General features: G+C 36.8%; 1 protein-coding gene across 6 annotated transcripts; it reads right to left on the bottom strand.

Moving 5' to 3' along the window:
• Nucleotides 1-80: 80 nt before the first annotated feature.
• Nucleotides 81-18,830, bottom strand: LOC130177079 (muscleblind-like protein 2a). 6 transcript variants are annotated; one of them, XM_056388506.1, is made up of 10 exons: nt 18,592-18,830; nt 14,214-14,907; nt 9,540-9,704; nt 9,220-9,426; nt 8,843-9,094; nt 7,757-7,810; nt 6,798-6,954; nt 5,696-5,731; nt 4,856-4,950; nt 81-4,239 (listed from the first exon to the last, which is right to left on the bottom strand). In XM_056388506.1, the coding sequence occupies exons 2-10, from the start codon at nt 14,409-14,411 to the stop codon at nt 4,225-4,227; spliced, it is 1,179 nt and encodes a 392-aa protein (XP_056244481.1). In that variant the 5' UTR covers nt 14,412-14,907; nt 18,592-18,830; the 3' UTR covers nt 81-4,224. The 6 variants fall into 6 exon arrangements, with proteins under 6 accessions (XP_056244481.1, XP_056244483.1, XP_056244479.1 ...); XM_056388508.1 differs by having other exon boundaries at nt 4,856-4,908; XM_056388504.1 differs by lacking the exon at nt 4,856-4,950.
• Between the last annotated feature and the right edge of the window lie 2,498 nt (nt 18,831-21,328).

Here is a 21,328-nt window from a genome sequence, read left to right as displayed (position 1 = left end):
TTTGATTCAGATTGAGTTTTTGTGCCAAATAAGTACAAAATAAATGTACATTACAAAATAAAACAACAGAGCTCACAGAATGGCATTTATTTGACATTTATTTATTTGCAATATTAGATATTACACAATTTAGAATTTACAGGAACAAAACTATCCACATGAAATGTTTAATTATGCACAAATAAAATTATTTCACGTTTCAAAAGAAAAAAAAAGCAAAAGGGAAAGTTTATATTCAGACCAGAATGGAACCAAATGGCACTGATACAGCTTCATCAGAAGTCTTGTAATTTTAATATAACCATTTATAATAACAAGTTAGTCAGTCTCATCATCATCATGCGTTTCAGGGTAGTGTTTCAGTTTGTTTTACAGTCTGTCATTTTGGCCGTAAACTAAAAATTCATGCTGTAACAATTTCACAAAACGATTGAGGGAAATTAGTTTTAGTTATTAGATACTGAATTCACAATTACTGAACAAATGCAAACGTAGGATTAGATCAAAGATAAGGCAAAGTTCACAAAAAGCATGTCTTCTCAGTCGACTGACCTTTGAGAAAGTGCTTAAGAGAAATGTTTCCGTCAGTCAGTCAGACCAAACATTCTTACTGTCCATTTGTTTTTGACTGGGTGAATCAAAATGTCAAACAAGCTCCATGTGCAGGCGTTTTCTTGACATTCAAGCTTTTTGCCAAACGGTGAAACAAACATTCAGAAATATGCCTTTTATTTGAAGGTATAATAAATTAGGGAAACGTATCATCTATTTAATAGCAACCTAAACTTTGAAAGCAATCATATAATCAAAAAAATAATTAAGTTTTATACAGCCGCTGAACCATCAAGTGACCTCTGAAATTTTAGCTCACTGTGTGGTGGATTATATTTTTTTGCAAGATGTTGACATGCAGTGGAAACTATGTAAAACACAAAATTCAGATTAAAACACTATTTTTATGCACTCTATCACTTAGTGTTTTCACCATGGTGTAATAAAGTCAAATATCTGAAAGTATAGTCTAATGTGTTATTGTGAGGAGGAAAAACTATTTATATCACCTACAAAAATACAAATTTTAGTCACTGCAACTTCAGGCTGCCTCAGCAACAAATCAAAACAGTAACATGGCAAACCATTAATTACTTTTTTGTTAAATGTGGGCTGTACAATGCACTTTTGTACATAAAAAGCAATTCTATGGCCTTGCTCATACAGAGGTTTGTTGTCCCTTACAGCTGACAAGGCAGTAGCAAGGATGAAATGTTCTAAGCTTCTCTTTGCTCCAACATATGATCCCTCGACACAGGCGGCTTTTCATAGGCTAAAAACAACAGATGAAGGCCCTTTGAGGAACCTCCAACAGAGCTAAAGTCAGTTTAATAAATTACATTCATCATAAAATAGAAGAGAATATTGAGAACTTTAAACGTGTTCGTAGCTAAAGTTAAACAAGTAAAATATCCAAGTATACTCCATATATTCCATCCAATAATGTGTAAAAATTTTCACAATGAAAATACATAATGAAAATGTTAACAAATGCAACATCTCTTGGTGGATTGTCTGAGTTAATCACACACAATTTAAAAACATACCAGTCACTTGAAAAGACACACAGAAACATTAAAGGAAAAGGTTGATGTTTTCACACACTGCAAAACAGGTAACTAAAATTTATATAAAAAGATGTTCAAGAGAACATTACATATGTTAAACATCAGTTTTGTTTTTCACTTAACCAGACACAATGCCCACTCTGCCTGCTCTAAGTTTTAAACACAGTCAGGTAATTGCATATTGTGGTATCAATCATACACAACTGCACCAAAAAGTCTATTTCCTTATATTCTATTTTACTACATATAGTATTTTACTGCGCATTTAACTAATTAGGAGACATCATCGGAAACTACTTTATCATCTTAAATGTGAAACGAAATAAAATTAAACTGGATATTCATTCTTATACATAGTACATACAAATGTGAGTGAATGTCACATGAATGGAAATTAATTATAAGACTAAATCTAAACAGGCGAACACAACATACTAATGCACTGACATGGCATTGCTAAACATTTCTTTCTAAATGTGAGTTGAGTCGATTTAATTGAATGATTTTTCCCACAAAGCCTTTTAAATATGCTTAGATGTAATTGCATGCACAATTCTTTAGGCACTTGTAACATTCAAATAATACAGTACTGACAACTGACTGTAACAGCAAGACTAGCAGTGCACACACTACTCAACTCGAACTTTATAGTATCACAAGAACTTTAGTTATGAGTAGTAGTATTCCAATACCCTTTTATTGAGTTCATTATAATGACTGTGGAGGCTCTTCCTAAAAACGTGGTTTGCTATACAGTATCTTCAAGTTGAACCAGGGGCTGGTTTCCCAAAGATAATTTAGACTGCTTTGTAGTGTTAGGCCAATTAGTGAATTATATTTGGTGTCATGCACATGTATGCGGTGCCCAGCCCACATGACTTCGAAGACACCAACAATACCATTGCAGTGATGATACATTTGTCAGACATGAACTTTACTTCTTTCAATAGCTAATGGTAATGTACCTGAAGGTAAGTGTGTACAGAGATCTTTGACTTTTGGCCAAATTCTGCTTCACATAAGACTCTACACTGTAGTTGTTTTTCATCAGACAATATGTCTGAAAAAATATGGCTCATAATTTGTGGTTTGCTAATAATGTTGTGGACTGTTTAATGATAAGAAGAAGAGTTTTTAGTGACTGCAGTAATCTGTTGAAAATATACAGCAATGAGGACATCTTCATTTTGTTTGCCCCAAGAGAGTATCCTGAGTCTGACTGATGAGTTAGCCACATTAAAAGCCACAGCATCTCAGATCTGCTACAGGTCTGCACTGCATTGACATTTTATAATAATACAAGGTTTTTGTATTGTTATACTCTTCACTGAATATTTCCAGTAAAATGTCCTGTAACTGACAAATTCTTTAAGCAGGCAAACATTTTCTGCTGAGCAGTTTGATATAGTTACTCAGTCAGCCATGTTTTCAAGTTTGTAAATACACCCGGAGTTAATAGTACATTAGTCCTAATTCATACAGACAAGAAGTAGAGAGCTTTGTTAAATGGATGAATTTGGATGTTTATCTGAAGTCTGACTATTATAGGTTTGATCTAAGCCACAGTCAAAGTCTATCTTTGTGAATCTGCCCCAGAATTGAAAACCACCACATGGATACATCAACAAGTCAAACATCACCTGGACCAATAATCCAAAGGAAGAGGGGAAAATTAACAGTTTGAATCACTGTTGCTTTACTACCTTCAAGAGAGAACGTATCTGTAGAAAATAGGTTTAATAGAATTTTGTGCCAACAAACATAATGCACAGTATACGCAATGCAAAGGCACACCAGGAGGTGGAGCTCTGATCCTGTTTTCTGGGGATAACAGGGCAAAGAACCCAGATTGACTACCCCAGAACTTCCATAAGCCTGCTGTCACGTTACATTTTTACAATGTGGAGTTTAAAGTTAAAATAAGTGCTTTCACGAGTTATCTTAAAATAATTAAATCCGGCACTAGATAAACAATCATTAATGTGAAAAAAAACTTTTTAGATTATATGACATTCAAGAAGGAAAAAATAATTTGTTGCTCAATATTATGTTGATAATAATATAGGACCAATTAACACATGGCATTAACATGTTCTGTCTACACACTGAAAACTGATCTCAGATTAGGTGTGTCGTGATCTCTTACAATTGTCAGTAAAATACATTTCTGTCTGATTTCCACTTGTTTCATGGTTGAATTTATTCAGAAAGGTTAATTTTTATTTATGAGGCTCCAATATGCGAATTTGAGTCAGACTGCATTTCCGCTCATTCAGAGGGTAAATGCACCTCAGACCGTGTCAGAATTGGGTTTTGGAAATAGAAACCAGGATGTTTTGCACATTACTGAGGATGTATGTTAACTCAGGTGCAAAGGCATGTACATACAATAATCTTCTGTGTTATTTCTCTAAGACCATATAATCCTAGTAATTGAGCTATGTAATTTATTTTTATAGATAAAAGTAATGTTTACACATTTTCCATCAGTGATGTTATTAGCATGCAGCTTGTATGTGTTGTGTGGGGTTAACAGAGTATTTACAGAGCGGCTGTTTGGGACCCTTAACAGCAGCAACATGGCACTGACTCCTGTTTCTGGTGGTTACTTGAGGATGATCTGTTTCAGAGGCAAAAGACAGTCACTTAGTAGTTTCACACAATAAATATATACTTGGGACAAATGCGTTTCGTTACATGACAAAGATCATCAATTGCTCATCAAATTTTACTGTTTGAATGGATACAAAAATGATAAGACTAAATGGAATTAATACCTGAACATCTTAAGCTTGTGATAATGGTCTTCAAATTCCTCTGAGGTTTAGGTAACGCTCAGGTGCACAAATGGATCCACCAGTAGGAGGATAATATTGTTTTTGAAGACCAACTACTATTTTGTTGCAATAATTTATTCCTCCCTTAACATTAGAACTGAATACTGAATAATGAAACAGACACTGACACCAAACAAAGCAAAAAACATGCAATAAAGAATATGTGCAAAACCACTGTTTGCAGATGGAAAACCTCTGTACAAGTGTTGTTTGTCATAAGGGAAAGGGGTGAGATGCAGCCTAGTAGTTCTACTGAAGGTCTACAGGTAAATGAAGCTTAATGATAGGCAATGCAAGCAGGGCAATTCTACGCTGACAAAGCAACTCCCCTGATTTAAAGATGAAGCACTTCCTCAGGGCTCAAGGATTTATGACAGAAAGCTTTAAAAAGGAGCAAACCTGATTGGCTGTTGCTGTTGCTGCGTAGGGGACACTTGTGGCGGGAGTAGTTGCTGCAGAGACAGTAGCAGGCGTAGCACTGTACATCATGGGGACTTTTTCAGGAAGGGAACCATGAAAGCAATGAAAAGGGAGGTGGAGCATTATGGTAACCATAGCAATGTTTTTCTCTCTCTCTCTCTCTTTCTCACTCTCTCTTTCTCACTCTCTCTTGCCAAGCAAATATAAAATGAAATTAGCAGCAAGCCATCATTAGGTTAGACCAGCAGATGGCATACGATCACACAGCAAAGCGAGACAGCAGGGGAGTTCACAAAAGGACGGCTGATAAGAGATAAAATTAGGAAATCTGTCAATAATTTGACATCCCAAAAGAGACAGCATGTACAGCAACGGTAGCAGACACAATAAAAGTGGTTTTAAATTATATTTAAGGAGCTTTAATTATAAAAAGCATTTAAGAGTATAAAAAACATTGAAGTGAATCTCAGGGATGCTGATCAAATTTCCTAATCCATGATGCATGGCACTTCTACAAACAAAATCCACCAAAATGCTTATATTTGTATACTGTGCTTTGGCTATTTGGAATAATGTTAAAAGCAAGTATATATAAAAGGCTTGGTGATCAAAACAAACACATAAATATGTAAGGTGATTAAAAATATCTTTAGAGAAAAAGTTATGTAATGTGGATTCCTAATATTTGGAACCATATTCAAGCTTTTGCTTTCCTATGGTGTAACAACGAAAATGTCTTAAACAAACACAGTAATTACATTTCACCTGTGTTCTCCATTTTTTATGACATAGTGTATAGAAATTAAGGAAGGCACCTACCAATGCTGTTAGCAGGAGTCATGCAGAAGACAGAACCTGTGTGATTATCAAATGGAAAGAGAAGGTGTATTTAAGTGTGACTGAAACGTGAAAACGATAAGAACTGGTGTGAGCCCAGATAATTACATTTTGGCTAAGTCAAGCTGAGTAACATACTACAGCTATTTGTAAGTGCAAGGCAAGGAGACACATCTCTACATTTAAGGCTAAAAAACTGAACACATTTGTATTTTTCCACTTCCACTTTCCTAGAAGCCACAGGAAAGAAGAGAATTTTGCTGGAAATGCAACTGATCACTTCCATGTATTGTCTAAGAAATATTTCAGAATGCAAAAAGAGCTTATTTCACAGCAGACATTTTACAGACATTTGTTGTTTGGCATAGCAGGTAGCAGCAGCTGTGTTGCACCATTCACTTTTACTTAACCTCTTCTGTCAGAGTAAAAAATGTTCCACAAAAGGGGAAGGGTTTGCAAACAGTTAAGAGACAGGAGTCAATAGTACAAATACGTTTTTTTTGTTAAGTTTTTGTCCCTTTGGCAACAAAACTAGCTTACTAATGAGTTAGCTAACTGACTGTTAGTCCATTTCTTAGTTCAAAGAGCTCACTTCTCTATTTAGTAAAATTTTATTCAATGAAATGGTGTGTAATGGTGAACAAAATCTCAGGGGAAAGTAAATAACAGAAGAGAGCTGTCTCTGGGCTATTGTGACTGATTAGCCAGGCAAGTGAGTTAATGTTACCTCGTCAACCACAGCTGTTCACTAATAAGCGCTGCCCTGTGAGTATTCACCAAGCATCTGATCCTACATATTTTGTGTAGATGAGTGACTGTAGAGCAGATGCATTGTTAATAATATGAGTAACAACTGTGCTTTTTGACTATGACAATTCAAAATGTCTGCTGTGAAAAAGGTCTGCAGTCAAACTCTTTAGGATCAGGATTAAGAGATATTTCATTTGAATTATTTCATTCTATGAGCAGTGTCATTCTGTAGCACAGGCAGCTGCCAAGTTGTTAAGTGATTTAACTACTTTTAAGTGGAAAGTTGTATAAAGTGCCAGTTAAACTTTGGATACATAACAAGTTTAAAGATTACCTGTGGGATAAAATGCTGCAGTGGGCTGCTGCAGCTGTGCATTGGCCAGAGCCTGTTGGTAGTGCAAAAAACTGGGACTGAGGAGAGAGCTGGTCCAGCTGCTCTTCTCAAGAGCTTGTCTCTTTGGTAGGGGTTGTAGGACGCTGTGGGGAAAGGCCTGAAAAGTGACAGGGGAAAACATAAAACACTAAAACCTCCCAACTTTACCCTCTCTCTGTTCAGCTGCATTTTATACATTCTTAATATTTAGTATCACGACTACAACTACACAAATACACAATAAAGGTGACTGTTATCACATGATGGAAAAAAAAAAATCAAGCACAGTTGTAGAATACAGATATGAATGGAATAATGTATTCACCAATATTTAACAAATATCTGTAAACTTAAAGGGGCTATTTGTAAGTTTTCTTTGCTGCTGAGCATGATTGCTTGCCAGGAGTGGGTGGTGGTGATAGTCGCCTTCCAAGAGCCTCAGGCGTCATTGCGTTTACAATACAAGAAGTTATCATATGCCCTCTAAGCAGCACTCCTTCTTCAGGGCAGACTGGGCACTACAGTGACTTGGTATAGGAAAGCGATGAGACAGGTCAACTGGGCTAGGGTTAGCTGGTTAGCATGCTAACCAGTAGAAGAAGTGATAGAAATAGAAGCAAAACAACTGTCAACTGGCGTTGCTTTCCACGACTGGAGACAGCTCTTGGCGAGTAAAGGAATGAAGTTTGACACGGAGCTTCCAACATTTCTTCTAGACTGGTAATTAAACAGCTGTTAATGCTAACGTTGGCTATGTAAGCAATAGCAAAACTTACAAATAGCTCCTTTAAGCACTTGAAGATACTGATGTTAACTGTGTACACAAACACTATATGAAACTTGAAGAAGCCACAGTGACAAAAATTAAAAGTTTTTACAGTACAATTAATAGCTACATGCAAAGCAAAAGGTGAAAATACCAGGTCTACAGTTGCCTCGAGGGGTCGCTTCATTGCTTTGGCAGTCGACTGAGTCTTTTAATAGCAGGCAGCGAGCACATGATGGCAGTGGGCCAATGGGATTCAAGCGTATTAACATACAGGTAACAGCAAGCAGAGGTGCATCATGGGGGACAGCATTGTGGATAGGTGAGAAGGGGAAAACAAAACAAAATAATCTGAATGTAGTATACCACATAAAACACAATATGCATGCACAGTAACCAAAAGAACTGATTGAAGGAAACACTGACTTAAGATTCCTGAATTAGTAGTTCAGCATAATCAGTAGCTTTGGCAACCAAGATTTACAATGATACAGTACAATCCTGTACACCCTTTATATTGTATATTGATCACCTTGTTATTATTACTTGATCAGAGTTTTTCATTATGATCAAAACACTACCACTACTGTGATGCAATCAGTGAAACTATGCACACAATGTAATTTGGTAATAGATACACTGATTCTACACATTAAAAGAATAATGTAATGGATGGCAGGCACAGAATCTTTTAATGTTGAATGAAGGATGACTTGGTTTTATGAGAGCTAGCCAAAAGCAACATCACCAGTTAAAAAAAACACATGAATCTAGTGTCATAAACCACAGAATGTGGAGCTCCATTTACTACACCCACACTCATTTTTTGAGTGGACTGGCAGGTGCCTCCTCTATGTGTAACTCTAAACAGTTGTTTTTAGGTATAGTTATGTTTTTCACTTTTGTACAAGCTGAAATGCATGCAACAAAAATATGATCTAAATAACTATCAAAAAAATTACGTACATGAAAAAAGATGCAGATGGTCTATGGATGGCAAATGAGCACAATACTGACACATGGCTTCAGTATAAAATCAGGGGACATGGGGGCATATACTATACCACTACATTAAATGTGCCATTACAAATGATAGTGCTCCATATTTAGGCATTTAATGGCAAACACTGTGACACCAAACACCTCCATTTTATTAACAAGATAATGTGTTTTCTGATCATGTATTTTTTGCAAACTAGAACATTTTTCAGTTGTCAGAAAGATAAAGGCTGTGTCTTACCATGGCTGCAGCTGCGGCCTGGGCTGTGATGGCTGTCTGATTGACTTGCTGACTGGATTTGATTTTGGCCTGCAAGTGTGCAGGTGGGTGAAAATACTTGCACTTCTCCCTGGAGCAGCGGCTCTTGATATAGTCCATGCAAACAGTGACAGTGTTATCAGTGGTGTCAATCATTGGACTGTCACTGGGGTGAGCAAAGCGGCAATCTGTCTCCCCTCTTGAACAGTTTCCCCGCTGAAATTCACGACAAACCTGAAAGGAGCAATTATAAAGACAGCAAGATTAATTCAGCTCTCAGCATTTGGCCAGATTATGTGTGCCTGCATAAGTACTGATATCTTATTTATGTGAAATCACTCCTTGCGGCGAATGATTACCTCTAGTTTGTCTGTACGTTGCAGCTTCTGTGAGGGAGAAGAGGAGGAAGAAGAAGAAGAAGAAGAGGAACTCTGGACCGTGACAGGTGGGCTCCCAGGAACAAGAACTTGGGTGCTCGGGAGGATGTCTGAGGGAACAAGGCTCATTCCATGGCTCAAGGGTGTCATGTATGAGCCATAACCAAGACCAGTATTTGTGCCAAGTCCCTGTGTAACAGAAAAAGCTGACTTTGAGGGAAGGTGTTATATTATACAAATGAGACAAGCACCTTCATATTACAAACAATAGTAATGGGTAGGATTCACGATGAGGACCTTACCACAGGCTGCATGCTGGGTCCAGGGATCACAAGCTGCATCTGTTGGGCGAGTACGGCTGCCGCAGTCTTCTGCTGGATGAGATTGTTGCGCCCATTTATCTCCAACTGGGTTTTTAAGTGCGAAGGTGGATGAAGATACTTGCAGTTTTCTCTTGAGCATCGGCCCTGTATTCAGAGAAATTAAAAAAAAAGCAGAACCCTCAAGATCACAGGCCAGTAATCGTTATCTTGAAGTGTTACAGTTATTTTTTGAAACTGAGGAAAAAAAAGTTTTTATCAACATAATTTATTAGGAAAATAAATGTCACGGCCATGACATTAAAAGTGTATTAACTTAAGTCTTGCTTTTATCAAAATACTGTTACATTGTCCGAAAGGATTTTAATATGAGAACTGTTACAAAATAATGGTTACTTTTAAATGGATAAAACTTCCATTTTGAGAAATGAGAAATCTCGTAACAGTTGGATACAATACGCAACTCTCACCTCGACCTCCACAACTATACTTTTTACCATGCTACATAAAGGATATTGGCAGTGAACAGTAGCTTTGGACATACACGGGTTGCTGCAGAGTGATCCAGTATAAATGTAATATACTGGGCTGTAAAGGGTATGATTGAGATGAAGACAAGTCAGTTATTGATTCTACAGTGCTCTCTTTACGATTACACTGTAGCTGTTATGAGAGAAGTTAAGACCAAGCTGACTGGCTACATGAGACATCCCTGAGCTTACCAGCTGTGAGCATAGTGGTGGTTTGCCTTTTAGTTCAAACAGTCACATTTTTAAGCTTGAGTATTACTATCTCTTTTTAAAACTTCAAAATGAGCATACCACATTGTTTCTGTCAGTCAAGCATCTGTATTAACCTTATGAGAGGTCAACTTCCTCTGTCCTAAATATTCAAATCCATTCAAATTATATATTCAATTATATTTAGTGTAGCTTTATTGGTCATCAGTGTTTATTACTCTTTATGAAATATTGTAAAACAGCGCCAACAGAAATAACTTATGGTATATACACTACTAACCTCTATGTTTTAACAGTATTTAGCTTCTTTCCAGTTTAGAGAGGACAGTTTTTTGAGGACTTCTAAGGCCCTGTTCAGACCTGGCATTAACATGCATCTTGGCTGATCCAATCACAAGTGGACAGCTCTAAGTACATCAGGTCACACCTGGCATAAAATGCGTCTCCACATGCGTCTCGAATGACCACTTGTGATCGGATCTCACTTCCCTACTCTATATGCAAATAAACATAAACGCTGTTGTTTTTAGCCAGTCCAAGTATGACAGTCAGATCTGTTGTCAATGTGTTTGTGCGAGGGAGAGAGAGATAGAGGGAGGGAGGGAGAGAGAGAGACAGAGAGAGAAAGAGAGAGAGAAAACAGGGCAAACGAGTGAGCGAATCAATGCACTGTGCACAGCTCTATCCATTTGAAATAGTAAAATATTTTTGGTTCATTATGAATTGTGGCGGGACAAATTAAATTGTAGCAGAGGACATCAGGTCAGTAAGCGGCCCTTTTATGTGGCCCACGACATATTTATGTTCACACTGCTAAAAGAATGCAGCCACACGTGGCTCAGACCACCTCCAGATGTGGTCTGAGTGATCAGACCTAAAATGGGTCCTCAATGCATCCTGGGTGCATTCAGACCTGTACTTACAGTTTTCCACTTGTGATCAGATCACCTGAGACAGATGTTAATGCTAGGTCTGAAAAGGGTCCAAGAGATATAGGTTGCATAGATGTGGTTCTGACTAAAAGAAATCTCCACAACAATGCCTGCTACTACTGAAGTTTACTGCTTGCACTGCTGATTAATGAGCAGGTTCGCTCACTTGTCTTCACTATAAAAACACTCATGAGAAAAAGCCACAGGAAGCTTGTCCGGGCTAAAAAATACTATCTTTACAGAGTAAAAGATGGGCGGTTGACATCCTTCACTTGTGCCTTCCCTTCTCAGCAGACTTTGTTTGAAGTCATGAGAGACTAATTACAACACCAAAGCATGTGCACATTCTTTGGTATAATAAAGTTAACTCTGTTAGCAGTCATTGGTGAATGGCTAGAGAACTGTGACTTTAAGAAATCACATGGCAATAACATCCCATCAGTGGAGAAGCCAAAACAGCTAAGTAAGAGGAAAACAACATTTAAAAAGCACAATTTAGGCAGCTAGCTATATTTGTCTTTTTATAAATAAAGACTGAGTGTGAATAGCAGTTAGTATCAGCTGAGCTGACAGGACAGTAGTAGAGATGTCGGTAACAGATATTTAATAACTCCTTAGACAAAAGCCTATTCATAAAGAGGAGCTGTGACATCATCACATGACTGCGACAGCTACAGATTTTCTTGCTGACCTCTTCTTTCCATCCTCATAACAGATTAATTCCTGTGTCCTCAAAATAGTATAAAAACAAAGGTTGATATTCATTCACTTGGTTCCTCTAGAAAAATCAACATTTCTATCAGTAATAATTGTTCTATTGTTTACCTCTTATTGTTTATTTATGAAAATGCGCCAAAATTAAGGTAGTCTCTAGTGAATCTATTTTGATAATTGATTATTATCATTTAGGTCACATGCCAAATGCTCTCCAGTTCCATCTTGTAATTTGTGGGGATCTGCTGCTTTCATTTGTCTTATGTGGTTATAAATTCAGTATCTTTTAGACTATTGGTCAAATAGAACTGGAAATGTGATATTATCTTGGGCTTTAGTAAACAGTGACAGACATTTTTCACTGTTTAATGGCATTTGATGGACTAAACAATTAATTGATTAAATAAATAAATATTTGGCAGATGTATCAATAATGAAAATAATTCTGAGATACAGTTCTTTCATTGAACAGTTTAAGCTGTATATTTCAAAATCAGGGATGTACAGGGAAATATTTTGTCAGTAAAATTGATTCAGGTCATTAAATGTAGAGACTCAAATAATACAGATTGCTGATCCAACACCTTATAATAAAAGTGAAAAAAGGATTTTCCTTCAGAATTATCTCATGTACAGTATTAACTAAATTTATCAGGGTTAAATTCCAAATCAATGCAGTGCATGGTATCACTAAGCAGTAATATACTGAAGATGTCTAAAAATGTCTGTAGTGAATCTCATAATGGTTACAACTTTCAAGCAAAACAAGAAATGGTTATATTTGTTGTTGTTCATCAGCATGACATAATGCCAGATAGTTTCACCGTCACGAAAGAACAAACTGGAGCAAAGCTGTTTCATTACACAGGAAAGTTAACCAGTTTCTACTGTGAAGGGGTGTTAGACATTAGGCATGATAATGACAGACAGTGAACCGCGGAACTTTCTGACCCCACTGTACACTGGCACAGATAAATCTGCTATGAGCTAATATGGGTCTGGCTGATTTCAAAGCATTTTGAGATATTTAAACTATCTCTAAGCTAAAGTTAGTTAACTTAAGTCAAGACAGTAAAAACAGGTTACTCATCTAAAACAACTTTTAGCCGATAACAAACTATTAGAAGGAGGTGAGTGGAGAAAGAAAAATGATAAAGATCCGTGGCGCAGTTTTGATCAATTCATAGATACAGTTATCTCAAACGGCTAAAAATATTAATCAACCCTGTTGCTGTTTTCTGAGGGAGTTTGAGTTTCTCATCACAAAAGGTAGTTTTAGAGGTAAAAACTGGTATCACATTCATCTGACACTTCCCATTATTAACGTCTGTAATGACTGGTTACTGACCCTTAAATCTAAGCTCATTACTTCTCCTCAATAACCTATTTAACAATATTCAAGATGAACAATTAATGTTGTTTTTAGATAAAGGAATGAGACTGCTACTTTGTGTTAATACTTTCCGGCCCTTGACCACCAGGGCACAGACAATCTGTGTATAAACTGCCTACAGTGAGGAGATAAGACGATGACTCAACATGAGAATAATCCTGGGGGCAAAGCTGTATTGTGGTGTGATAGTGAATGTGTGAGAGTGGATTAAGTCAACCCCGGCCTCACACAGGGCAACAGAGCAAACAGGAGAATAAACTGGCTGAAATCCGACTGGCTGCCAGATTTAATCTTAAAAAAGATAAGTGGTAAGAGTAATATCTGACTGATATTTTACTCTGTATTTGTGTGGTGTTACCTATGATTGGAGCTATATCACATCCCAGACTTTGTTTCTACCTAAACAAATATTAGTAAATATCAAATATCGAGTCTGATTTCATTTGTTACTCCTGGTAAACTACTTGAATGGGGCTTGAATGGGATCCCACTGTACACGTGGAGGAAGAGGAGGAGAAAGATTGGTAGACCTACAGGTTTATAATTGTATTTGACGGGATGAGCTAGCTACATGACCTTAAAACTGGCAATCATATTCTTTTGAACAGAACCAACAGTTTGAGCAATTTCAACAATTTAAAAACCTTTCAAGGAAAGCAAAAAGGGTTGTAAAATAACAACGTGAAACAGGATTTTTTTTTTTTTTTTTTACATATATCTGGCATAACACAATAGAGAAACCATTCACTCAAGGACACTTTTTCATTTCATGGGATTTTTGTAGTTTCGTACTCCTTTTTACATGGGCAAAATGTTCTTACATTCAGTAAAGGGTCATTAAGCTGTTGCAGATAATAGTGTGTGCAATATTTCTTACCTTCAGTGAGTCAAAGCAGGCAATAACTCTACCATTTTCAACTTGGCAGCTCTTCGGTGGATGAGCAAATTTGCATTCCTCGTCCCTACGAGAACAGTTTCCTCGCTGAAACTGTCGACAGACTTCCAGTGTCAGCCATTTTGTGTCTCTTACTGAAGAAATGTTCAATGCCATGTCCAAAGGTTTTAAATCATACATTAAATTTTAAAAGTCAATATTATTGTTCTGTGCCTCATACACTAAAATCTGTAGGTTGACTGTATGTACAAAGTCCTCTTTTAAAACAACCTGGTAAGTCCTCCATCAGCTGGAACAGAAAGATCAGATGGCTGAGAAATCACTCATCAATGGGAAACAACTGTAGATGTTTTTTTTTTCTAGGTCAAGTTCAATTGTATATTCCACAACTGATGGTGCCCATAAATATCAGACAAGTGGGGGAAAGTTAATGCAGGCTTGTCACTGTAGTCATTCTCAGGTCATTCGTCTCCATCCTCCTATTCTCTTATATTGTGGGTCTATTTTAGCATTGATTTAGGTGGTGATATTGTACAAAGTGGTGGCGAAGGGCTTGCAGCTGAGGTATGCTGTGTTGGTGCTCGAGCCTGGCTTTAAAGAAAGCAGATACAGACCAATGTACACAGACCAACTTCAAGTCGGGGAAATCTTCTCAAAGGCACTTTCTATTGGTGATCTGAAAGACAAAAACACATGTATATTACTGACATTGTATTCAAATACACATTATTATCATGGCATGCAATGTAATGTCTTATTTTTTCTAGAGACAAACAAACAATATCAAATGTGACTTTGTGTAATTAGTAAAGCTATATGTAGTCTTGTCAGACTCTCAGAAGACAAGCCAAATGCCTTTTGGAGAGGCAGCCATTGTAGTTTGAAACAATCCTGTCCAATAAATTATTAGTGCCTCTAAATTCAGTAATTTCCTAATTAAAGAGACTAGAGTTGCAACAAATACTTGATTAATGCTGATTGACAGAAAATTAATTGGCAAGTTTTTTGATAATCATTTAATTTATTTAAGTAAAAACTTATCTGGTTTAAGCTTCTCAAATGTGAGGATTTGCTGCTTTTGTCTCTTTTATATCATTGTAACTGAATGTCTTTGGGTTTTCTACTGTTGGTTGCACGAAACAAAACATCTGAAAACTTCATCATAATGAAAATAATATCGACAAGACTTGACAATCAAAACACCAATGGTAACAACAATAACAAACTAAGACTGTTGAAATGATAGAAATTTAAAACATTTCAAAGAAGACAGAAATTTTAGGCCGAAGCTGTATTATAGCTTGATGAACAAGCTGCCAAACTAACATTCTGTGTCTTGGAGACTAACAATAGCCTGTGTCAAAGTCTGCTCATTCATTTCAGTGAGACCACTGTGTTGCACAGCAAGGGACTCAATGCAAGCGCTTCAACAAAAAAAAAAAAAAAAAGAGCATGGATAAGAACTTGGAAGCCCCCTCGCCCTTCATACTGGTAAGATATTAGAAATTCCTACTGTTTGCCAGCAAAGCATGCCAGACACAAGACACATGCCAGATGCAAAAAATCATATTGTTAGATCCCCACAATTCACTGTACAGTGTATAGACAGTGACAATACAAGATTTAATAAGTTATTTATCAGTGACAAGGGAACGTGAATAGAGACCACCTTACATCTGCTTGAATTTTTTCCTTGAGAGTGATACATTTTTGTCAAAAGCCAATATTATGTCCCCTCTATAAGGTCTAAAATTAAACTGAATATTAATATTGCCAGACTGACACAGTTAAACTTTAAACACCACAAGATACATAAATGAATCAGCAGAACGTTGATCATACAGTGTTATACATCTCATTAAAGAAACCAAAAACAAACAGTAACAAAGTCAGTTTAGCCACAAACCGGATACTTCTTCCTCATCATTTTGTGTGAAAAGCATCCACTGCATTGTTAAATTCAGTTAAAAACCTGTCTTTTTCCAGCCTAATGTTGTTAACAGTGGCTAATTAGCAAAGAATACAGATGCTCAATATTTTGACTGACCATTCCAAACTTTATAAAAGTAGTGATGGTTGTTGTGTAACGATACACGTGACACAGGGTCTAATATAAAGGCTAATATAAAATGTAAAAGACTCTCCAGGCCATGTTTCTTCAGTAGAAATATTAGACTGTTAGAAACACAAAGCCACAATTGTTGTGCTAGCTGGGGATGTGTAGCTGGGTGGTGTCATTTTAATCAATAAATCTATAACAGTACACAAGCTCAAATCCATAAAACCATAAGATCTGGGTTATGCTACATTCTTAACAACTTTTGTTGATCAGCATTCACAATCAAAACAGATTGCCAATCAAAACTACATTTTATTTTAATCATACCTTTCATTGTATTAATTATTTCTCAACAGTCTACTTTCAAATACACTGCTACTCTCCACTTGCTAGTACAATGACATCAACACTTGGTGCCAAATTACTAGGCAGATATGTTGAGGCTAACCCGAATAGGGAAGCAAGACAAAGCTTAAACACACACAGTGTTGGGAGTTAAACACAGGATAGAATAGTCTGACCTGTACACCAAGTGGTAAAACACACAGGAAGTTGCTGAGCAGGCAGAAAAGGTGATTAACCCATGAGTTGAATAAATCTGTGTGCAAGCTCAAAAGTTGTTCCACTGAGAGTAATTAACAAGGCCTACGAATACACAAAAACCCAAAAGGCACAGCTTTAGAATAAAAACTGCTGTTGGTAACCCAGATCTTCCACTGTAACAGCCTCTGAGCCTTACTGAATGCTATCCCTCGGCATACTGCAGCAAATTCCTTTAGGCACAAGTCAGGAAACAGAGCAAGAAAACCTACCTCTCGCGTCATGCAGCACGAAAGAACTTCTGTCCCAGACCGAGAATCTAGGATAGAGCTACAACTTTTGAGAAGCTAATTTGTGAAGATGTTGACAACAACAACTGTCTTTATCCCCCCTCTTTCCAGAAGATTCAGGGACCAAAGATTTTCTCTTCACAACAGTAAAAACAGACTGTCTGTCCAACTCTGGCTGAAACGTTTCCAGCTATGTTTCCAGCCACCCCCTTCCTGCCTGGGTGCCGGCCTCCGGGAAGACCCTCCCAGTCAGACATTAGCCAATAGAAAACCAGAATCTGCTATACTGTGTGAAAGCTGGCCGCACAGCTTAGAGAAAAACACTGCTGGGAGTTGACACTTTATTTATGAACAAAATTTGATACTGAAATGGAGAAAGATGATGTAGTAACATATAAGTTCACTCTGACATTTCCATCATGATATTATTAGTGCTGATGTTTTAAATATGAGTATTTTTCTAAATTCAGCATAGAGGACGGCTTCGTCCTGCAGAGCTTATGATGTGCGATAGTGATGTAAAGCATTTTGATTATAGGTGGAAAGCAGCCAGTATTTGAACAATATGCAGTGTATTTCACAGGAGGAAGAATGAGAAGATGTACACACTGAAGGGGTTTCAAAGAATTTATAGATATGATGGTGCTAAACTTTAGAAAAGTGCTAAGGTAGGGTTTGTGCAGGGTTGTTGTCTATCTATCAATACTGCAGGATAATGTTATTTTGAATTATTTCATGATTTAAGCCTCACAAATGTAAGGATTTGCTGCCTTTATTTTTGGTCATTTTATTTTTTTAAAGTGATTTTGAGGTTTGAACTATTAGTTGGACAAAAAAGGCACTGTGAGGGCTGTCACTTTGGGCTCTGGGTAATTATGATGGCATTTCTCACTTTCTGACTTTTTACAAGCCAAACAAATCAACTGATTAATCTTTCACGTTATCCATAACAAAAATAATCATTAGTCGCAGTTATACATAAAATAACTAAGTAAAAAAACTCCACCTCAATCAAATATAACATGTACATGCTGTTTACACGTGCACATGGTAAAAATAACCTAATTAATAATACACCAGTCATGGGGGGCATTTTTCTTCTTGGAGTACTTTCACTTTTGATACAATACTTTTAATTGAAATGGAGTATTTTTGCAGTGGGGTAGTAGTACTTTTTCTTAATATAAAAGATACTTAATACTTCCTCCACCAATGCTTATAAACTGCGACAGTCACCTAACCTCCAAGCATAACATCATATTATCTTGCTTGCATAGTTTGTTACTTCGAAGGGCTGGTTTTGTCTCTGTTTTGCTTTCTCATCTCCGGCTACTTTAGCTAGCTACTCACAACCACATAGCTAGCAAGCTAAGTGAGCCGCTGTCATAAGCTAACATTTTACAGTACGTCCACATTAACATTTATTAGCTTATGTTAGCCTCACTGTTAGCCGAGGAGTGTACCTGCTTACCTCATCATCCCGGAGGATACGGCGATCACGCACCAGCTAGGGGAGACGACACGGCAGCTCAACTGAACTAACGAAAACAAGGTGACAAGTGTTCCCGAGACGTTAGTTCAACAGCCCATTTTGCTCTTACTCTGTTCACAGAATTAAAGCTTGTTATTCTGTCTGCGTGTCCGACGTCGTTTCTTCTTTACTTTCTGGCACTGCACAGATTTAAGCAACAAGCTTCTACCAGCTTACTGTACGACCGTCAATTTGATGTGATGAGGGGGTTTCACGGGGTGCGCTGAGTATCCTTCGACTGTTAATGATTTAATATAGGACAAAGATATGTAATATATATCAAGTTATATATGATATACTCACATACTCATATCATATGCATTAAATTGATGTGAACGTTTCAGTTATTGTCAAAAAAGGGGTCATTCTATAATTCTATCTCGTAACATCCCCCCCTTACGAATACAAAGTGGTACGATCCACACGAATGCCAGTAGGCTAAAAGGGCAAGGGTTTGCTTGTTACCAAGGGAACAGCAATAAAACCATGTGAGATTTTCTGGATTAGTTTAATGACAACACGCTTTCACGCACATATAAACATCAAATTAACGAAATGTAACAGTATTTACCAAAAATAGTGTGAAGTCGAAATTCTGCCAAATCATTTGTATTATAAATAATAAAATAGCCCATGTGGCCTAAAGAGTTTTGTATCCGTGTTAAGAATTAATGATAATGGAAGACTTTGTAAGAATAAACAAACTTTTAAAATGAGTAGGCCTATAAAAATGAACTGCGCTAACAATACCCAAGCCTTTTAGGTCTGCTCAAGGTCAAATAAGATGGATGCTAACCAGGTAAAATAAAACAGGATGAAAGGGAGGAAAGGGCGGTGAGATTTTGCTATCATGTTTAATAATATACCTCTGCAATGAAGATAAAAACACCATTATGTTAGAGCCACTTACATGGACATTCTGTCTTTTCTGGTTTGTGTTAGACTAGAGTACTGTGCCTCAGTTGTATGGCTAGCTGTTTTATCCCCTTATCATTCATTTTGTAGCAAATTGGTACAAGGAAAGTATTTATAGATAGCACCACATTATCAGAACACGAAAAAATCACAAAGATCAGCTGCCTGTAATTTCATACTGTGACAGTGATGGTCATGCTCTATGAATGTGAAAACAATATACAATACAATTTGAATGCTTTAAGCAGCATGTCTGAATTTATTTAGGGAAAATTTAGTTAATTAGTCATTTAGTAGGCTAGATTAATTTTAGTAATTAAACAGTGTTGTGACATCTGTGCTCAGCAGCTAGCATATAATTAAAAATGTGAATAATGTTATTACTTTTTTTTTAAGAAATAAAAAAACCCACAACGGTGGCAAATGTAACATTTTATCCATTCCATTACTTGTCATGAAATTATTTAGCCTCTGTTACAGCTCATTTAACACACATTTACACACACATTCACCAGTTATGACTAATTTATTGATTCTCTTTTTTATGTTTCCCATGGCTATTTGGGACGGCAGCTTTCTCTGATCTGTCACACTGACAGATCTCTTCAACTAACTGGAGATGTGGCATCAAGTGCCACACAGAAAGGTCACCATATTGTTCCCTTTGGGGGAAATGTCACTGTCAGATAGAGTCAGATATAACAACAAAAAGAATGCAGCAATCCATGCTTTCACTCCTTTCACCTGAATACTGTTTGTTGTTCACATATTTTGATATTCGCACTCCATTTGGTATTATGTGGCATCATTTCACATCTGTGTGGCTTTGGTCTTCAAAATCTTAATTTCAATTTAAGTTTGGATAATTAGTCACCCACAACTTTCAACATTAAATCCTGTGCATTACTTAATCACTCCATACATGGAAAGTCAGATAACACTAACCATTTATGACGTGAACTTTTTGCCTATATTGCTTTTAAACATTTTCCTATTTGTAATTATAAAAACTACAACTCCAGAAGAATTATTTAAAATTCTGGAACTTTTGCTCACCATAATTAATTGTTGAGAGGAACGCTCCCATCTAGTGGTAGAAAATTGCAAATTAATCGAAGGAGATCTGTTTTTTGTGTGTCTGAGAAATATACATGTTTATATAAGTTGCAGGCTAATTTTTACTTCATTTATTTCTATTTACTCCTGCAGTAAAAATGTCATATGCAAAACTTTTGAAGTCTTATGTGTTCATTATAGGAACTGATAGCCAGTTGAATAATTAGGTGAGACAATCAATCCAAAAAGTAGCAATATCATCTTATGGCCAGTAGATGTCAGTCTTCTCTAAAATATATTCTCACATAGTTTAGGAACCACGAGGCTCAACATGAGGGGGATGGTTGGCCTCAGAAACCCATCAGTGAGGTGTTAGGTTTGTGATGCAAGCTGTATCACATCTTGCGCTCACCAAGGGTATACATTGTAGGTAAATAGATGACCTGCATGTTAAATATGAGAATCAATACACCTCAGTATTCATTCCATTCAGTCCTGCTTGTACTATTCTCTGATCTGACCGTCTCTACAGTGGTAGATGGCTAGTTTCCATGGACCAGCCCAGCCTGGCTCAGAGAGACAAAATGAATGTGAATGGGAACTTTAGTAGAATCAAGATCACAGCAAATATTTTTATTTTGGTCAAAATATAATTTATTTTCACACCAAGGATACAGTTTGTTTTCAAACCCTGTTATCATATCAA

The sequence above is a fragment of the Seriola aureovittata genome, chromosome 11 (assembly GCF_021018895.1).
Source record: "Seriola aureovittata isolate HTS-2021-v1 ecotype China chromosome 11, ASM2101889v1, whole genome shotgun sequence".
Taxonomy (NCBI): domain Eukaryota; kingdom Metazoa; phylum Chordata; class Actinopteri; order Carangiformes; family Carangidae; genus Seriola; species Seriola aureovittata.
This window is presented reverse-complemented; position numbering and strand designations above follow the sequence as displayed.

What these genes read in the sequence shown, in the direction of transcription:
- LOC130177079 (XM_056388504.1), bottom strand. Translation starts at nt 14,411, where the DNA reads ATGTATGATTTAAAACCTTTGGACATGGCATTGAACATTTCTTCAGTA. An exon ending in CCTGCTTTGACTCACTGAAG is followed by an intron (nt 9,705 to 14,213) that starts GTAAGAAATATT and finishes CTCTGAATACAG; the next exon opens with GGCCGATGCTCAAGAGAAAA. An exon ending in TCGAGGCAACTGTAGACCTG is followed by an intron (nt 6,955 to 7,756) that starts GTATTTTCACCT and finishes GTCACTTTTCAG; the next exon opens with GCCTTTCCCCACAGCGTCCT.